Source organism: Lytechinus variegatus, chromosome 7, assembly GCF_018143015.1.
Source record: "Lytechinus variegatus isolate NC3 chromosome 7, Lvar_3.0, whole genome shotgun sequence".
NCBI lineage: Eukaryota > Metazoa > Echinodermata > Echinoidea > Temnopleuroida > Toxopneustidae > Lytechinus > Lytechinus variegatus.
The window spans coordinates 35453119-35469923 of record NC_054746.1 but is presented as its reverse complement, the minus strand read 5'-3'; the positions used below and the strand labels follow the sequence as shown (position 1 = coordinate 35469923).

At 34.7% G+C, this 16805-nt stretch overlaps 1 protein-coding gene across 1 annotated transcript; it reads right to left on the bottom strand.

Moving 5' to 3' along the window:
- Positions 1-7847: 7847 nt before the first annotated feature.
- Positions 7848-14037, bottom strand: LOC121419128 (placenta-specific gene 8 protein-like). The gene is made up of 5 exons (XM_041613448.1): positions 13842-14037; positions 12492-12597; positions 12060-12126; positions 10995-11137; positions 7848-9771 (listed from the first exon to the last, which is right to left on the bottom strand). Exons 2-5 carry the CDS (start codon positions 12540-12542, stop codon positions 9664-9666), a joined length of 369 nt encoding a protein of 122 aa, XP_041469382.1. The 5' UTR covers positions 12543-12597; positions 13842-14037; the 3' UTR covers positions 7848-9663.
- Positions 14038-16805: the final 2768 nt, after the last annotated feature.

Genomic DNA, 16805 nt, shown 5'->3' with positions numbered 1-16805 from the left:
GAGTAGACATCTATCTTTCTTTTTCAATTCATGTGAATTTGCATTAGTGAGTGTAGAGGAGTCAATATAATATTATTCAATTACAATCAGTGCATAATGAGGGGCTGTTTCAATAAGAGTGAAGTCATTCTTAAAATGTTAAGCGTATATATGGTGGTTAAGGCCACCGCACACCTTACGACTGGTTCACAATCCGATTTGGGAATAAAGTGCATTTTGCTCATTTTCTCAAAATGTGAATGAAAAGTATCTTTTTATTTGAGGTTCAAATTAACTGAAAGAATACTAATGTACCACTTATGGATTATTGCAAGCCTTTATTGTAGAGTAAAGGCCAAATTGGTTTCAAATCATAGACAATTGTACGATTGCTACGACGTCATTACGACTAGATGTTAAATTTGCTTTTATTCAAATAAGAATGGTAGCATAGTCACAGATTTGAACATCAGTATTCGTACAATTATTTAGAACATTACATATTAAAATATGCCATGATTCAATAGTAGCATCAAATTTTACTACGTTTTATTCCAATATCAGGTCAAAGAGCAATGGTAAGGTGGTATGGTGGCCTTAACATGTATCCTCATTGACTATGCATTGGTGCATGCTCACAAGCATGATCTGACCAATGCATTGATGTATACCACCCACAATGGGGGAAATTTGAGTGTGATTTTTAGCCATTCTTCAATTTTGGTCAAAGTTTCCGGGGGGGGGGGGCTAGTTTCACGAAAAGTCAAGTCTGACTAACAAATCATGCTTCCATGCCAACTTGCACATGATGTGTAGCACATATCGCTGATCAATACATGGTAAAGCGTGTCCCATAAGCATATTTGACCAATGCAGTGGTTATATACTGCACACAACATGGAATTTAAGTGTGCTACTTATCCATGCTTGAATCTGTGTGAAACATTCCTCAGAACTGTGCCAGATTTCATTCTGAAGGCTCTTAAACTTCCTTAGCTGATGCCAGAGATTGAAAGGATTTATAGAATAACTTTCAAGGAAATGGAAAAAATAGTGGTTCCATAAAAATGATATTTGGCATGAAACACAATCAATGTTAATGATCTTTATGATTCATTTATTGATTACTCCCATCAGATTATGTGTAATATGAGTATTAGAGAAAGATTGTCCTCGGATTTATTGGCTGAAATTCCGGCAAATAGCCAACGATGTTGATTATGAATGCTTTCGATAGATAGGAAGAAATTTCTCCAAGAACTTATTTATTTTTAAAGAGGAAGGGATTTGATCATCGTTTTTAATCATGTACTGTTATTCTTACAAGCTTTATTCTTGTACTGTCCAATTGGAAGTGGTTGACATACATCCTCTGCATCATTTTTCTTCCTTAATTTGGGATTTAGGAAATTACTTGACCGACCCACAACAGCCAAGCTAACACATGCATTTGTTTCCTGTCCCCTAGATTACTGCAACTCAATATTTTCCAACCGCCCTCATATGTACCTTGTTCCACTTTAACAGGTTCAAAATTCTGCTGCTAGATTAGTCTCTCTCAGTAGGAAATCTGAGCATGTAACCCCAATCCTGTGTTCTCTTTCTTTGGCTCCCCATACATCACCATATCTCTTTCAAAGTTCTCCTCACCTACAAAGTTCTCAATGGCGAGTCCCCAAAATATCTTGCAGATCTCATTTCTTTATGCTCTAGTACATTCTCAAGACATCTCCGCTCATTGTCTACAACGCAGTTAACTTCTGGACCTCGAACCTCTACAAAGTATGGTGGCCATGCTTTTTCTTCAATTGCCCCTTAGCTTTGGAATAAGCTACCCTCTTATATCCATAACGTTAAGTCTGTTAGTCAGTTCAAGACCCTAATCAAATCCTACCTGTTTGATAAATGATTCACAGTTGTGGGTTGGTCTATGGGAATGCACACCAGTTTTTATTAGTAGTATTAGTTGTATTGTTTTATTTTCCCCTTCCACATAAACAGAACACAGTGCGCTTAGAAACACCCATAGTAAGTGATGTATAAATGTTATGTATTATTTTATTTGATCAGGTACAGCAATAGTAGTTTTGCAGTAGTGAGTTAGTGATAGATGTTTTAATCTAAAGAGAATGATAATGATAAAAAAAAGCAAGCCATGCCCCCTCTCGACAACGTTTGCTTGTAATTCTGCCCTATGGACAAACAAAGTAATGGGGAATGAGTACAAGCTTGGTCCTATTATTATTATTATTATTTCGGTAACTTTGCCATCCAATGGTAGCTACCATGGCAACAATACTCAACAGCCAATCAAAATTGAGGATTCCATGAAAGTTACCATTAGATGGCAAAGTTTTATGCAACAGGACCTTGATGTGAAATATACTGAGCTGGATTCCTACTGAGAGACAAGGCACTAACTGCTTATGAGGGGCCCAAGTCATTTTATTGTTTCTTTTTTTTCAGAGGGGGGTGCTGCTTTAAATACATATATCAATCATATCACTTCTCAAAGTAACTCTGTATTACTTATTCTCTAACATTCTCTTGTGTATGTAAGAAGTAGCAACTGCCCTTACTATGTGTGTTCTAAGATTCCCTTATTTCATATTTTTGTTTCTTAACAAAAATTACAAAACAAAGCCCAAAATCCTGATAATCAGGTTAGGTTTGATTATTCATTTATAGTATTTTTCTTCTTATGAATGATATACTTGTTTTACAGTAGGAAAAAGGATTAAGCTTAAATTGTAAATAGCTAAAAACATTATGTATTTCACAATTTGGCTATGAGACAGCAAAGTCATTAGCCTTTCGACAAGGCCTCACGACTTGGCTCTATTCCTCGTCAAGCGGTGGCTGAGACGAGACTAGCAGCTGACGAAGAGAACTGGCAATACCTGAGTGAGTGCGAGAGCGAAGTCGCAAGGCGTATTGGAATCTGGTGAAGACATGAATATATGAATTATTCATGAGCATACTGATGTGCCAGTCTGCAAAGTCAGTGTCTATGACGTCATGAGACCAGGTTCGTTCGCTTCTGTGGCACAGGGTCATACGGGGTTCATTGATACGAGCAATACGCTCGCTGATTAGCCGCTACCTCTTAGGTAGCGATTCAAATTTGCAAACAATGGTTAACATCCAATTCAGGTTCCTAAAGGCCCTGTGACTAAGCTCAAAATCTTCGCACTCACTCGGCTTTTTGCGAATAGTTTTTTTTTTCACTCAGTAGGTATGTGATATGAATATCACATTAGATACAGGGCCTTGTTTAAAGGCTACAAAGTCATAGGAGTTTTATGATGGTATGACATTATTATCATGTACTTTGAATATCAGGTCATGAAGTTATATGTGATGATTCAGTTGCAAAATTTATGACAGTAAAACCTCTGCGAAATATTCTAGGAATACAGTGATTTGGTTACATACGACATAGTTATTGGATAACAGGTGAATATTATGAACATTTGGTAAATTCATACCTTGTTTCTTGTTATTTCATTTACTCATGCATTATAGTGGGTTGCTTGTAAAAAGAACAGATTGGTACTTCTATCTAGGTACTCTATCCACCTCAAATGTTACTAATGCAGCCATAGATAGAGCAATTATGTCATTCACTTTAGAATCAATGAATAATTTTATAAATGTAGTTAGTATTCGATTCATTGATCTGCCATCTTGATCTCTTTTGCATTGACTGTCAATTTTAGGTTTAGAACCCTTATCCATTTTCTTCATTCCTTCATTTTTTCTTTCATTATTGCTAACAAAATAAGAAATAAGGAGGTTTACATTAATATATATTAACAATCTGGGCCCTGTCTTACAAAGAATTACGATCGATCCAATCAATCATAGCTCTATGGAAATCCATCAGTGTCATACTTTTTTCTGTAGGAAATTTGCACAATGTCCTTTGTATTAAAACAAAGAGAAGCACAGTGAATTTTTAAGAAAACAATGAATGCATGAATATACATCATAGTGAGAAAATATTTTGAACAAACATGAATAATAGATGTTGACGTTGCTGGCCGTCCATAGTTGCGATTGATTGGATCAATCGTAACTCTTTGTAAGATGGGGCCCTGAAAGTCTTCAGATTTAGTATTCCAAGCAACAAATATGGCTCCCAGAGTCACAGTATTGAGACCTGAGAGAAGACATGGTTTCATTCAATCATGATTGATTACTCCCCATGGAGTGGAGATTGTGCATGTACTTTATGCAGGCATGGCAGAATCTAATGACCAAGACTTTGGAGTAGTCCAGAAAAAAGCACTTTAAGGGGACTGAATTTGTCCAGAGCATTTACTACATTTTAAAAATTCGTCAGCACATGAGTGGTGCTGTACTTTTCTCAAATACCCAAACTGAACATCAGATAAAATATCGTGCTTTGACAACAAATTTGCTTATGTAACATATACTATTCTTTCAAAGATATTAGACGAACAAGAAATTATCAATTTATTTTTTTTATAAAGGAATTACCTTAGTTATTTTCATTTGGTCCGGAACTGTACTAGTTTATACACCAACAGAGCAACAATAGAATTTGTCACAAATTTGGAAATAAAATTATAATAATTTCATCAAAGCCAGGGCTTTTCTTATTTTTCAATCCAGATACAATATCTGTTACTATTGGATCACAAGTTGGAGCAAAAAATTTTGAATTTTGGTTTGGGAGGCCGAGATAGTCTGAAATATTTTTTCTCAAGCTCTGCCAACAGAAGAGATATGGTTATTAAAAATAACTGAAATGTTTTCAGCTTCATTAACAATAAAATTGGTAAATGTAATCATTATTCACTGATGTAAAAGGAAACGAGCGGTGAGTGGGGTGTATCATAGTCAGTCCATGTCTAAAAGTGTTATATCATGCATTGCTGTAACTGAAACCTGGAATTGATGTCATCTTTTCTTTAAAGACATCAACCATGTCTGAAATATTGAGTGAGCTTTACCATGTTTTTCTTGAATTCCACAAATTTTTCAGCAATATGTTCTTCAATTAAAACTATAAAAAAAAATATTAATTGTAATTTCTTACATTTTGGGGTGTTATTTTTTATAATTAATAATCTTCTGTGTTTATTCCATCTCTAGTGTAATATAACAATATTGAGGTATTGTAGTTCATTGGCCAAAATGTCAAGCAATTCTTCACCCTCCTTTTTAATTGTTCTCCACAGAAATTGTTTGTAGTTTTGTAAATTAATCTCATGCAAATCTCAAAGTGATATTTTTTTCTCTCTCTCTGCCTAACCTACAAATAAGCCCTCAGGTTTTTTTTTTTTTTGGGGGGGGGTTAATACAGAAAAATACTCTTGTATAAAATAAAGAGGACTTTTCTTTTCTAATTTGTTTTTAATGGAATGGAGATGGCATCTTCATTCAGGCTAGATCCATTTGATGTATGTTTATTTTGTCATATAGCACTTGGTCCAACTACCGTTAAGTCTAAGCTGAAGACCAAATAAGTTCAATTTAATTGGGTGATATTAGACCACACTGATGAGATGACAAATATGTTGTAGACAAGGTGATATGGTTATATATGAGAGGTTACATTCAAAATCTGACCATCATATATTAATGTTGGCTTTCATAAGCCTGTTTGATGTAACCTACAAGTGTGTTAACCCATTGATGACTGTATTCTGTAATTCATATTGGTTTTATTCAAGGACCATTCAGTTCCAGTAGGTATTTTATACTCAAATCATTATCTTTAAATCAATGGAGCTTTTAAAGCACTCTTTGCCCAAAGTATGTGCACTTCCTTTAGCAGGAATAGCAGGAATCCTGCTATAATAAAGGCACTAAGCATCATTTACAGTAGCTTTCCCAAAGTACCATCTCTGATGAGTGTAAGCATTGGTGATGAAAAGGTTTTTGCTCCGACATTTAGTAACATGAATTAGTTCCTAGTGCATATTTATTTATCTTTTTCTTTCTTTTCGTTTTTTTTTTCTTCTCTTTTTATGTTCTTCTTGAGTATATTGCAAGTTCACATACAAAGTTATATATGAAAATATCGAGAAAGCATTCATAGCTGAAAAATAAATGTGTACAGGCATGGAAAAGATGTATAAATATAAATAAACAGAAAGACAAAGTTATGTAATATTGTGCTGTATGTGGCTCTTGTTATATCTCGGATGTGTATTTTGTGCATCTTATAATGTTCAATAAAAATTGAATGAACCAACGAATATAAGCGGCATGTGTGGTTATTAATTTTAAGTCTTTGCTTCTTGATTGTCTTGTTTCAAATTCTTATCTTTACATACCTAATACCCTTTTTACACAGGATTTTCTTAGCCCCGGACTATCGCTAACCCCGTACTATCCTTAACCCCGTACTATTTTTTTTCCTTTTCACACATGCCAAATTGTTATTGCTAACCCCGGATAAGGAATGCTTGCTTTTCACACACGAAACTCGCTAACCCCGGACTAGTGGTAGCTCATGCTTTAAATACATTTGTCGATCATTCGTAGTACAAGTACTTTACACGTACCCTTTTTACACATGCTAAAATTTCCTTAACCCCGTACTATAGGTGGGTCTAAATTGCCATTTAGCCCCACCTATAGTAGGGGTTAAGGTTAGCCCACTTTCGTTTTACACTAGCGATCTTAACCCCGTACTATCGCTCTTAGCACCGCAATTGCTGGGATAACCCTGCTTTTTTGCAGGGCCAAATCCCGTACTAAAGGTGGGGTTAGCCCACTTTGCAAAAATGCTGTGTAAAAAGAAAGTGGGCTAAGCTTAACCCCGTACTATAGGTGGGGCTAAATGGTAATTTAGCCCCACCTATAGTACGGGGTTAAGGAAATTTTAGCGTGTGTAAAAAGGGTAAAAGAGTGAAAGAAAAACAAAAAAAATGGCATTGAACTTCTTTACATACCAAAGAAAGAGAAAGAAAGAAATAGGAAAAATGGAAGGAATTAAAAAAAGGAAGAGAGAGAGGAGGAAAGAAAAAGAAAACGTTGGCATCATCCATGGACCTCGTGTATGATAGACAAATGCCTTACCACTGAACCACAGGAGACCAACGCATAAAACCTATCTGGGCCTGCTGCCTACAGGAGCACCAGATAACAACAATGGTGCAATATTTCCGACCGTGGTGGTCCAGGTTCGATTTTTTTTTGTCTGAAAACTGCAGGAATACCAGATAAAGCCCCTGTAAACTTTCACTCATTTTTGCTCTCTTTTTTTTTGGGGGGGAGAATAAGTTATTTTCATCAAAATATCGTATCTGATATGAATTCATCTATTCAAATGTTTTTGTCGATTTGAGAATTTTATCATTTTATTTACTTTTTTTCTCTTTCCTTCCTGATTGTTCTGTTTTGAATTCTTATCTTTACACACACACACACGAAAGAAAGTAAGAAAGAGAGTTGTCACATCGAACCCTGCACCTCAGGGTTCGATGCCATGCAACTTTCTTTCTCCCTCCCCCCCCCCCCCCCTCTCTCTCACTCTCTCTCTTTATTTCTTTGTATTTCTTTGGGGGGTTTTATATTTCCTACTTTATTGCTTCTTTTTGTTTTCCAGCGATATTGATAATGTTAATATTTATCAGTAGACGTTGATAACAAGTGTTTAATCATGTAATATAACAGTTGCTGGGAAAAGGGGAAATTATAGGCTGGTGCAGCTAGGACCGAATCGGCCAACCCCTAATTACCACAAAGGATCAAAGGGAGAAAATGGAAAGAAAAAAAATAATCGTAATAAGGGATAAGGAGAATGAAAAGGAGAAGGTGAAGAAGGAGAAGAAAAAAAAAGGAGAAAAAGAAAAAAAGATTAAAAATTTATGTTCGACATTCATATATTTGATAAGCTAAACCTTTTCAGTTTATTGTTGCAGTCTTTTGCACACACCGTCCAGAGACGCTCATGGCGCTAGCCCACCAACAGTTTCTTCGTTTACATTTGTTGCTCAGGGGGGGGGAAGAGATCTTACCAAATACAGCCGAGTACATGATTTTTAAAAAGAACAGTTTTGCATCACCCACCAGAATTTACTAGCTACATCCTAAATATCATGCATGTCCTCTTACGTTTTTTATTTTGATTATTTTATTTACACAAACAATTACTAATAATTCTATAGTCATGATTCAGGGAATTATTTTAATGACGCCCTTAAAATGAAAACTGAAAGCTTTCCCTTACTCCTAACAAAATAAGAAATATTCAATGTAATAAATTAAGGAAATTGGTATTTGTCATATTTTTTGGCAAACTCAAGTGCTCATTATTCCCTTGGCATTTTGGGCAAACTAAGATTTTGAAATATATATTTTCCAAAATAGGCCCAAACGTCCTTTAAATGGAAATCTGGGATCTTTATAAAAAAAAAACCTGATAACATGGCGCATAGAATCAATGAGCTGACCCCTTTTCACTTTTGAAAAAAACCACAATATTTAATATATGAATATATAGAAAACCGATCATTCCAACATATCGTCTACGTTTTCTATTTATACAACTTTTTAACTGTATATACCGCACAGAAATAATTACTGATAAATTAATAACACGATCAAGTCAATAATAACATTCGATTTCTAACAGTGGATATGTAAGAGGGGGCTTTTATAAACTAGGCCCTCTAACATCGCCTTGCGAATATCTAACAAGTTATTGAAACGCAAAACATTTTAATATTTTCCTTCTTTCTTGCATTTACAATGCACACGCCCATTATCAAGAACACAGTAACAAAATAAATTAATGTCTTCTTCATGAAATACTTTTTTTTTGGGGGGGGTTCTCACATTGATTTATGATTAACAATACAATTCATTTTTTATTACATTATTTGACATGATTCTATGTGGCATACTAACATCCGTTATGGATTTCTCCCCGGCCAATATGTTTTTTTTTTAATTTATAATATAATTGACGCAGGAATCACATTCCTATAATATGAACATGAAACGAGGGGCATGTTTTCCAGAATAGCTTTCATCATCATGTGGATGAAGAGGGACAAAAGGGGTTTCACATAGGTAGGCTCTTGCATATCCTTTTCCACTCCATCCCTTTTTTTTCATTTATTATTTTTTGGCTTGTTATATCAGGCTTTGAGCGATTCAGGAGAATTGTTCCTTTGAAGGTAAAGAGATCTATCTTTTGCCGTTTGAATTTATATTTGCAATCCCTTTTCTAAGATTCTATAGCCTAATATCTACCTCCGATGGTGATCATTGATTTACATACACACAAAAGCTTAGAGTCACGCCCATATGACTGTATTCCTGTACTTTGTGTCAATGGTATCAAACAATGCATAATTTTAAAATCTTTAGGTATTTGACAACCAACCACTTTGGTTTAAAGAATTTTGAAACAAGTCATCACAATACAGCATACATGATAATTATGCAGCAAATAGATACTATTTGTGTAATATTAGCCTTATTAACTCTATGGGTCGTTCATATTCAAGGGAGTATCCGCCGAAACCCTCCTATCAAAATAATCAGCAATGAACTTTATAAACAGTCAATCATTATTTGAATAAAGCCGATATTTTACAGAATGGGAATTTTCAATTTGAAACTACATATAGCTTTTATATTTTGTAACATAAGCCAATGCCATTACACCAAATGAACACCTTATTAGGTGTTTTGTGTTTATGTGAGCACTCGACCCTTCTTTGCATAGATGTTTTCTCGATGTATCTGACAAATGGCGCACATGTGACAAAAACAGCCAACCAGACAATCCTCGCAAATAGAACCCTGCATGGAAAAAAAAATTGAATAAAATTGATAAAAAGATTGAGAGGAGAACAAAAAATCGAACTGAAAAGGGGGGAAATAGATGGTTATGGAACGACCAGTGAATAAAGGAGAGAAAGAGAGAGAGAGAGGTGACAGGGAAAGACTACTGACAGGTTCAATGAAGGTACACTCTTAAAAAAAGGATTCGTTAAAATTACAAAAAGTTAGTGAACATGTCTGTTCGACCAACTTTGTGTCACCAAATGGTCAATATTAACCATTCTACTAATATTGGTAACTTTGACCAATACCCTGTTTAGAGTATGCCGATATAGAGAAATGGGACAAAGAGTTAGAAAGAGAGAGAGAGAGGGGGGGGGGTAAGTAAAGAAAAGAGAGGATCTATAATATGTGTATCAATTAAGAGAGCAGAGGAGGAGAAAAGGACCGACAAGAATAACATATCTAAATATACATGTATACAATCTTTAAAAATGATTGGGCAAAGTAACCAATCACTTGGTGAATGTGACTTTTTTATGTCCGACAGATAAATTGGTCAATATCAAGTTCTCAAACTAAATCTTGTTAAATTCTATCAATAATATTCTTATCGGTTATATTGGCCAATCATGTTAAGAGTGGGAAGATAGAGTGGGATACATAGAATAAGACATGTTACAATGATAAGACAATAATTATAATGGGATTGATATCATGATAATTTCATTGAAATATATCAATTAGAACAAAAGTCTGTTTATTTAACATCTTCTTACATTCTGAACATATTTATAAAGATGAAACAATCAGCTTTCACAGTTCATGATTGAGACTGATTCCTTCAAAATAAATGGTGAAAGTTTCCCATCTTCTGTATCTCATTATAATTTCCCCCTTTTCTTTCCTATGTTTCCGTCCATCATTTTTCCCATTGCACCATATCCCCCCCCCCTCCCCCCTCTTTCTCTCTCTCTTCCTTACTTTCTTTACTCTTAAAATAGTTGGGCAAAAATGCATTTAACAAACCCTGGGCAACATACTGTCCACACAGCTATTGGTTAAAATCTGTCTAAATTGGGTAATAAATTGCCCAGTATATATTTTTACCAACATACATTACCCAACACAGAGGACAGTATATGTTGCCCAACATTAATCCATCTATTTATCTCTGTCTTTCCCTCCACCCCTCCCATCCCCTCTCCTTCTCTCTGTGGTCTCAGTCTCATCATACCTACCTTAATACGATTCTCAGTTCGAATCTTCGTACGTAGTGGGATAATGTAACAGACTGGCAAACAGACGGGTAACAGGCAGTTCTCTTCAAGACGTGTTGCAACATACATGCCATAGCAACAGGTACAAAAGTATCCGCTAAGACCTATGAGGAGATTAAACAGGGACAGAGAGATAGATAGATAGATAGAGATAGATAGAGAGATAGAGAGATAGAGAGATAGATAGAGAGAGAGGGGGTGGAGAGAGGGGGAGAGAGAGAGGAGGGTTAATAGGGAAGGGTGGGATGAGAGGGTAATAATTTGTATACAACTAAAGCTTTGGAAACCAATCACAAACATACCCGACCACCAAGCAACCGAAAACGTATCTATCTTTATTCCATCCATGGACATAGTACTCCTGCTCAGAGTAATATGTCCATGTTCGATCCAAACAATTTTGATGCTGAACACCCTTCCAAATATCAAGCCAACTTTCCATTCAACCACACAAACAACCATCCGTCCACATAACCAACTATCCAACCACCAAACCAACCATCCAACCACCCAACCAACTATCCAACCAACCATCCGTCCACCCAACCAACCAACAACCATCCGTCCACCCAAACAACCATCCAACTACCCAACCATCCAGTTACCCAAACTTCCATCCGTCCACATAACCAAATATCCAACCACCCAACCAACTATCAAACCACCCAACCAACCATCCAGTTACCCAAACACCCATCCGTTCACCTAACCAAGTTACTATCCAACCACCCAACTAACCATCAAGCTACCCAACCAACCATCCGTCCACCTAACCAAATATCCAACCATCCAAGCCCGTAACTTTCATCGAACAACCAACCAACCAAACATTGGAATCTTATTAGTACTGACAAGTGCCAACTAATATACCCGGGACTAGTACCAACTGCCCCTCTTATTAACAATCAAATCGCAAAACAAACTTTGCCCTAAACTTTGCAATACGTCAATCAAACGAATAAATTGGTTTCATAATTTAAGCGATTTCACAATTAATAACACAACACAAACACAATTAAAACTTACATGAGACAATGTTGGAGCAGCAGCCAAATATTCCGCTATGCCAATCTCGTTCAACGGCATATCGAGTCTGTTTAATTTAAAAAGAAAGAAAAAATAAAACACACAATCAAGTATTGGTAGGAACAACCTAATATCTGCCATTATTTAATTTCTAGCTCGTATTGTTAAAAGGAACATCAAAATGGAAACAAAATGCATTAAATCTTTAAAATTACTGAAATGAAAACGAGTCCTTTTATTATTTGATTTGATTTATTGATTTCCGTTTCACAATTGTACATAATCATAAACATAACATACTATTGTAAACAATAGTTCTATTTTTGTCACAATATTTTTTCCTTTACTTCGCTCGCTAACAAAATTTAAGACACTTTTGGAACTTTTGGAAATAAATAATCCATTCATTGTATCCGATTTATCCGTACTTACTGAAGATATAGTCGGCAACATCGGTTGAGTTGTAACTATCGTAGTTGTCATGGTGACAGATGGATGTGGTCAATGATATAATACTAAAGATGCAGTCTCCAATCGTCTGGCAGAATTGGAAAAAAAAATACGTTATTTTTTTTCTAACAGCTACCTCACACAAAACCAAACTCTGAATTTATGTTATTGTTGAATTTTAAAGATGACGCTAATCAAAATTACTTTATTTCATTGATTTACTCCTCATTTTCATGTTTTTTTTTAATTTCATTCATTCAATTACCCTTTTGTTTTGTTTATCCATTTATGATTTGAACAAAGTCTTTTAAAGAACGGGGTTCAACAATAATCTAGATCTTTTAGAATTTACATTTAATTCCCAAAGTTTGAAGTTTGAGAATGAACCTGAATTTTGAATACAGAACATATTAATTTAGTTTTGACGTTGTTCTTTGTCCATAATTGCAATTGTTACATAGAATTTCATAGGGTGCAATTTCAATGCAAGAGAGTACTGTAAAATTCGATTTTCCCTAAAAGTTTTATTTTCATAGATTGAAATAATTGATTGCACCTTAATCTACAATTAATTTATAGAAGTAAATGAACAGCATAAGGAAAATTAACAGAAGTTATAGAGAATTTATTCGTACCTAGTTATTTAAAATATTCTAAAAATCAGCTAATCTAATTGATTATATTCAAATCAGCAGAAGAAAGTTTTCATCAAAAAATGCTATCAGATTCTATTTTTCTTAAATCATGCATGCATTTATTCTGCTCCCATACTAAATGAAATGTTATGAAAACATGATGTGAATTCAATTGAAATTGAAATAGAAACCTTAAGGTTCTATAGTTTATTTGGATGCTAATAAGAAATGATATTTGTGTGTTTAGAATGGAGGGTCTATCAATCAGTTATTACGAGTGAATTTCAATCGAACATGAATATTTCGACTGAAATATTGGAAATATTTTTGAAATGTAAAGCTACTTTGTTATCCAAAGAGGAAGAACATTAAACTTTTTATCACCTATTAATAGGCCTATAGATCAAAATCAAATATACACCAAAATGGTGACAAAACGTTTGTTCATGCGACATTTGCTCCAGTCTTAATATTCACAGGGTTAGAATTGGGATTGTAATAGAGTTTTCGGTTCAGAATAATGTAAAAATTATTATTAGGGTGTCTTTAGTTTTGGAGGTGAGGTTTTGTGTTTGGCTTAACGTGCAGATTTTCTACCGGAGTTGTTGTCGCCGGAGCAAATGTCACGCATGCATCAAAATACACACGATTTGAATAGATTATCGTGGAACTTGATATTAAAGTAATAATGACTTACCCGTATTTTTTACTATCAGTTGTCCTCAGCTCTTCCTCATAATATATACATACAGAATAACAGCTCAATCACGTTGAAGTAGCCTGAGCAGTTCCCAGACAGTGGCAATCATTTAAGAACGGCCCAAATCTGTCTCGGAATTTGTCAGTTACCCAGTTGCGCGAACAACATTTTTGGCTATTCAAATTCATTGAATGATATTGCTCCCCTATTAAAAAGCATGACTTGACTACATGACCCTTCACAGCAGGGGGGTGGGGGCAGGGGTTCGATTGCCCCTAGAAATTTTGAAGAAAAATTAATTTTTTTTTACTGAAAATTTTCACAGAACTCTCCAAAAGTGTGCACAAAGTCATCAAATTTCACTTATATAGTGCTAAAGCGCCACGACAATCTCTTTTTCGCTTTCCAGTTTCTTTGAAAATCTTGATGCATCTTATACCCCAACTCCCAACCGGGAAAAAAAATCTGCTTACGGCTATGCGACAGCACATTTTTAAGTCAACTGAAAATGTCTGTCCACCGATGACCCAATTTCATGGTCACGGTTGGTGCGATCTTTCTTTTCTTATTGAACCAGTGTATTCATGATCACATTCAATGCATTCCTTTTAAACAAGAGATGCAATTTACTACAATCGAGCCGTTTCAGACTCGTTTGACATAGCAACACTAAAATGAGGTCTGGGTCAAACGAAACGTTGATTCAAAACAGTATCGGAGATGGCGCCATGCTGGGTGGTTTATTGATCTAGGGACAAAGGGATAAAGGGATTCAATTAACAAGTAAAAGATATAGGCCTATCGAGTAATATTCATTTTTCTTCTCCCCCATCAATCCAAGTCCTTAGTTTACAGTGAAGTTCGTCGTAAAGTCAACATATTTTTTTAAGTAAGTGGGAAATTATATTTCATATATTAATTAAGTTTTGAAGAAAATCTTATAAAGAAAATATTTCATAAATTATTTCATAATTTCAATTTTGTAATGCCATGCTCCTCCATTATGCACGTGATATTTCATAGTCCATGAATTCGCTTTTTTGTTTACTTAGTCTATACACAAAAATTCTTTATATAAAATAGAGAATTCATGGTTTGGGACATGCTTGAAAACATGCTGCTCACATGTAATCTGTTCATTAATACAGACCAATTGTATTGTTATACCAAAGTCAGACTAAAACATTTTTTTTCTTACGGTGGGCCATGTTTCAGGAATTTCGTACATTTGTATGTATGTTTACATCTTTGGCTAATATCACATCAAAATGAATTTGACATGAGAATGGAATTCCCCTTTAAACCTATTACATTTCGATTATGGACAATCTCGTTTTCCCTTTTTTCCTCTATGAAATCCTAATCTTATAAACAAGAAAACATTTTCAAAATATCGCAAGTTATATCCTTTAAAAATCATTTTTTATCCAAAAGCTTTATGGCCAATGGTAGTAAAAAACAACAACAACAAAGCAACACAATATCATATTTATAAAAAGATTATTTTTATTACAATAAAAAACATGCACTTTTAAAATCTGCATTACATCTGATTTTTTACAAAGCATAAACATTCTAAAAAGAAAATATCAAACATTTCAAGCATAAAGTGTATAGGGCGCCATTTAAGTCATCTTAGTTTGGCACATTATTTTAATAAATATGACAAAAATGTCAGAAATAAAGAAATTCTATATAAGATTATTAGTTGTAATGGTTGCAAAGCTTAAAAAATGTTTAAGGCATCAGACCAAAAACTCAAAGGAAAATGGAGATGTATGTATTGCTATAACTAAATTATAGAGAGTGACGTCACAGACATTCACCTTTGTGGAAATTGATTACGAATATTTAAACAAGCAACAAAGAACGACATTTGCAAAAATGAATATATATAGGATTTACGAAACAAAACAAACACACAGAAGAGACAGGTGATATTTTTATTTTGTCTCTACTCTCTAACATAGTCTTAAAAAAAACATTATATTTTAATATGATTATGTTATTATTTAACATTTTTATAAAAGCAACCAAGAAAAAAAAACGTTTGTACACCAAATCATCGGCATGGCTTAATTTCTCTTTATTCTTAGTCGTGATTAGGATTACCTGGTTAATCCAAAATCATATATTTTTAAACCATCATTTATACAGACTGTTAGAATCTGGTTACCCCCCCCCAAAAAAAAAAAAAAAAAAAGATTTTCTAAAGAAAAATATTGTACAAGACAGGCTTTTTACGAAAGAAATATAATCGAGCAAAATCTAATAGTCGAAAGTCTCAATTGAATAATTAAGACCGCCAAGGTCTTTTTGTAAAATAGCAAGTAACTTAATTTATCGACAAAGAAGAAAACAGATGAGGAAGCTCTGGCCCAAACCCCACCATCCCCACAAGGCATCGCCCCTGTTTGAGAGTCGTTCCAAAATGGCATACACACGGTCACACCAACGAAACCGACACCGAACCGAACGATAGTATGTTATTTGAAATAATATTACAGTTTTGATCGGTCTGATATCGATCGTTTGATGTGACTGTAACATTTATGTAACTAGATATGTCTAGACGGAGATCATGATCATGACAAGCAAATCATGTGACTATGTTCTCACCATCTGATGTTCCCTTAGATCATAATCATACTTCACTACTCGATAGTCGCACGAACATAATTCAAGCTTCGAACAATGACGTTAATGAAATGGATAATACCTATATGAAGTTCCCACTGTCACAGTTTGCGCCATGCACGATTCAAACGGCGGTCTTAATCGTATAGTTTCTCGTAGTGATCTTATCAGATCGTATTAGATCATATCAGATCAGTCGTGGCAATCGTATTGATCATAGAAAAGTTTTGAATGGTTCAGATATTTCCGCCGTCAATTAAAGAGGCCAATCGTGACTTTGGTAAAGGATTGCGCGACAGTGCGAACGAGGTATGCTTAATGCTT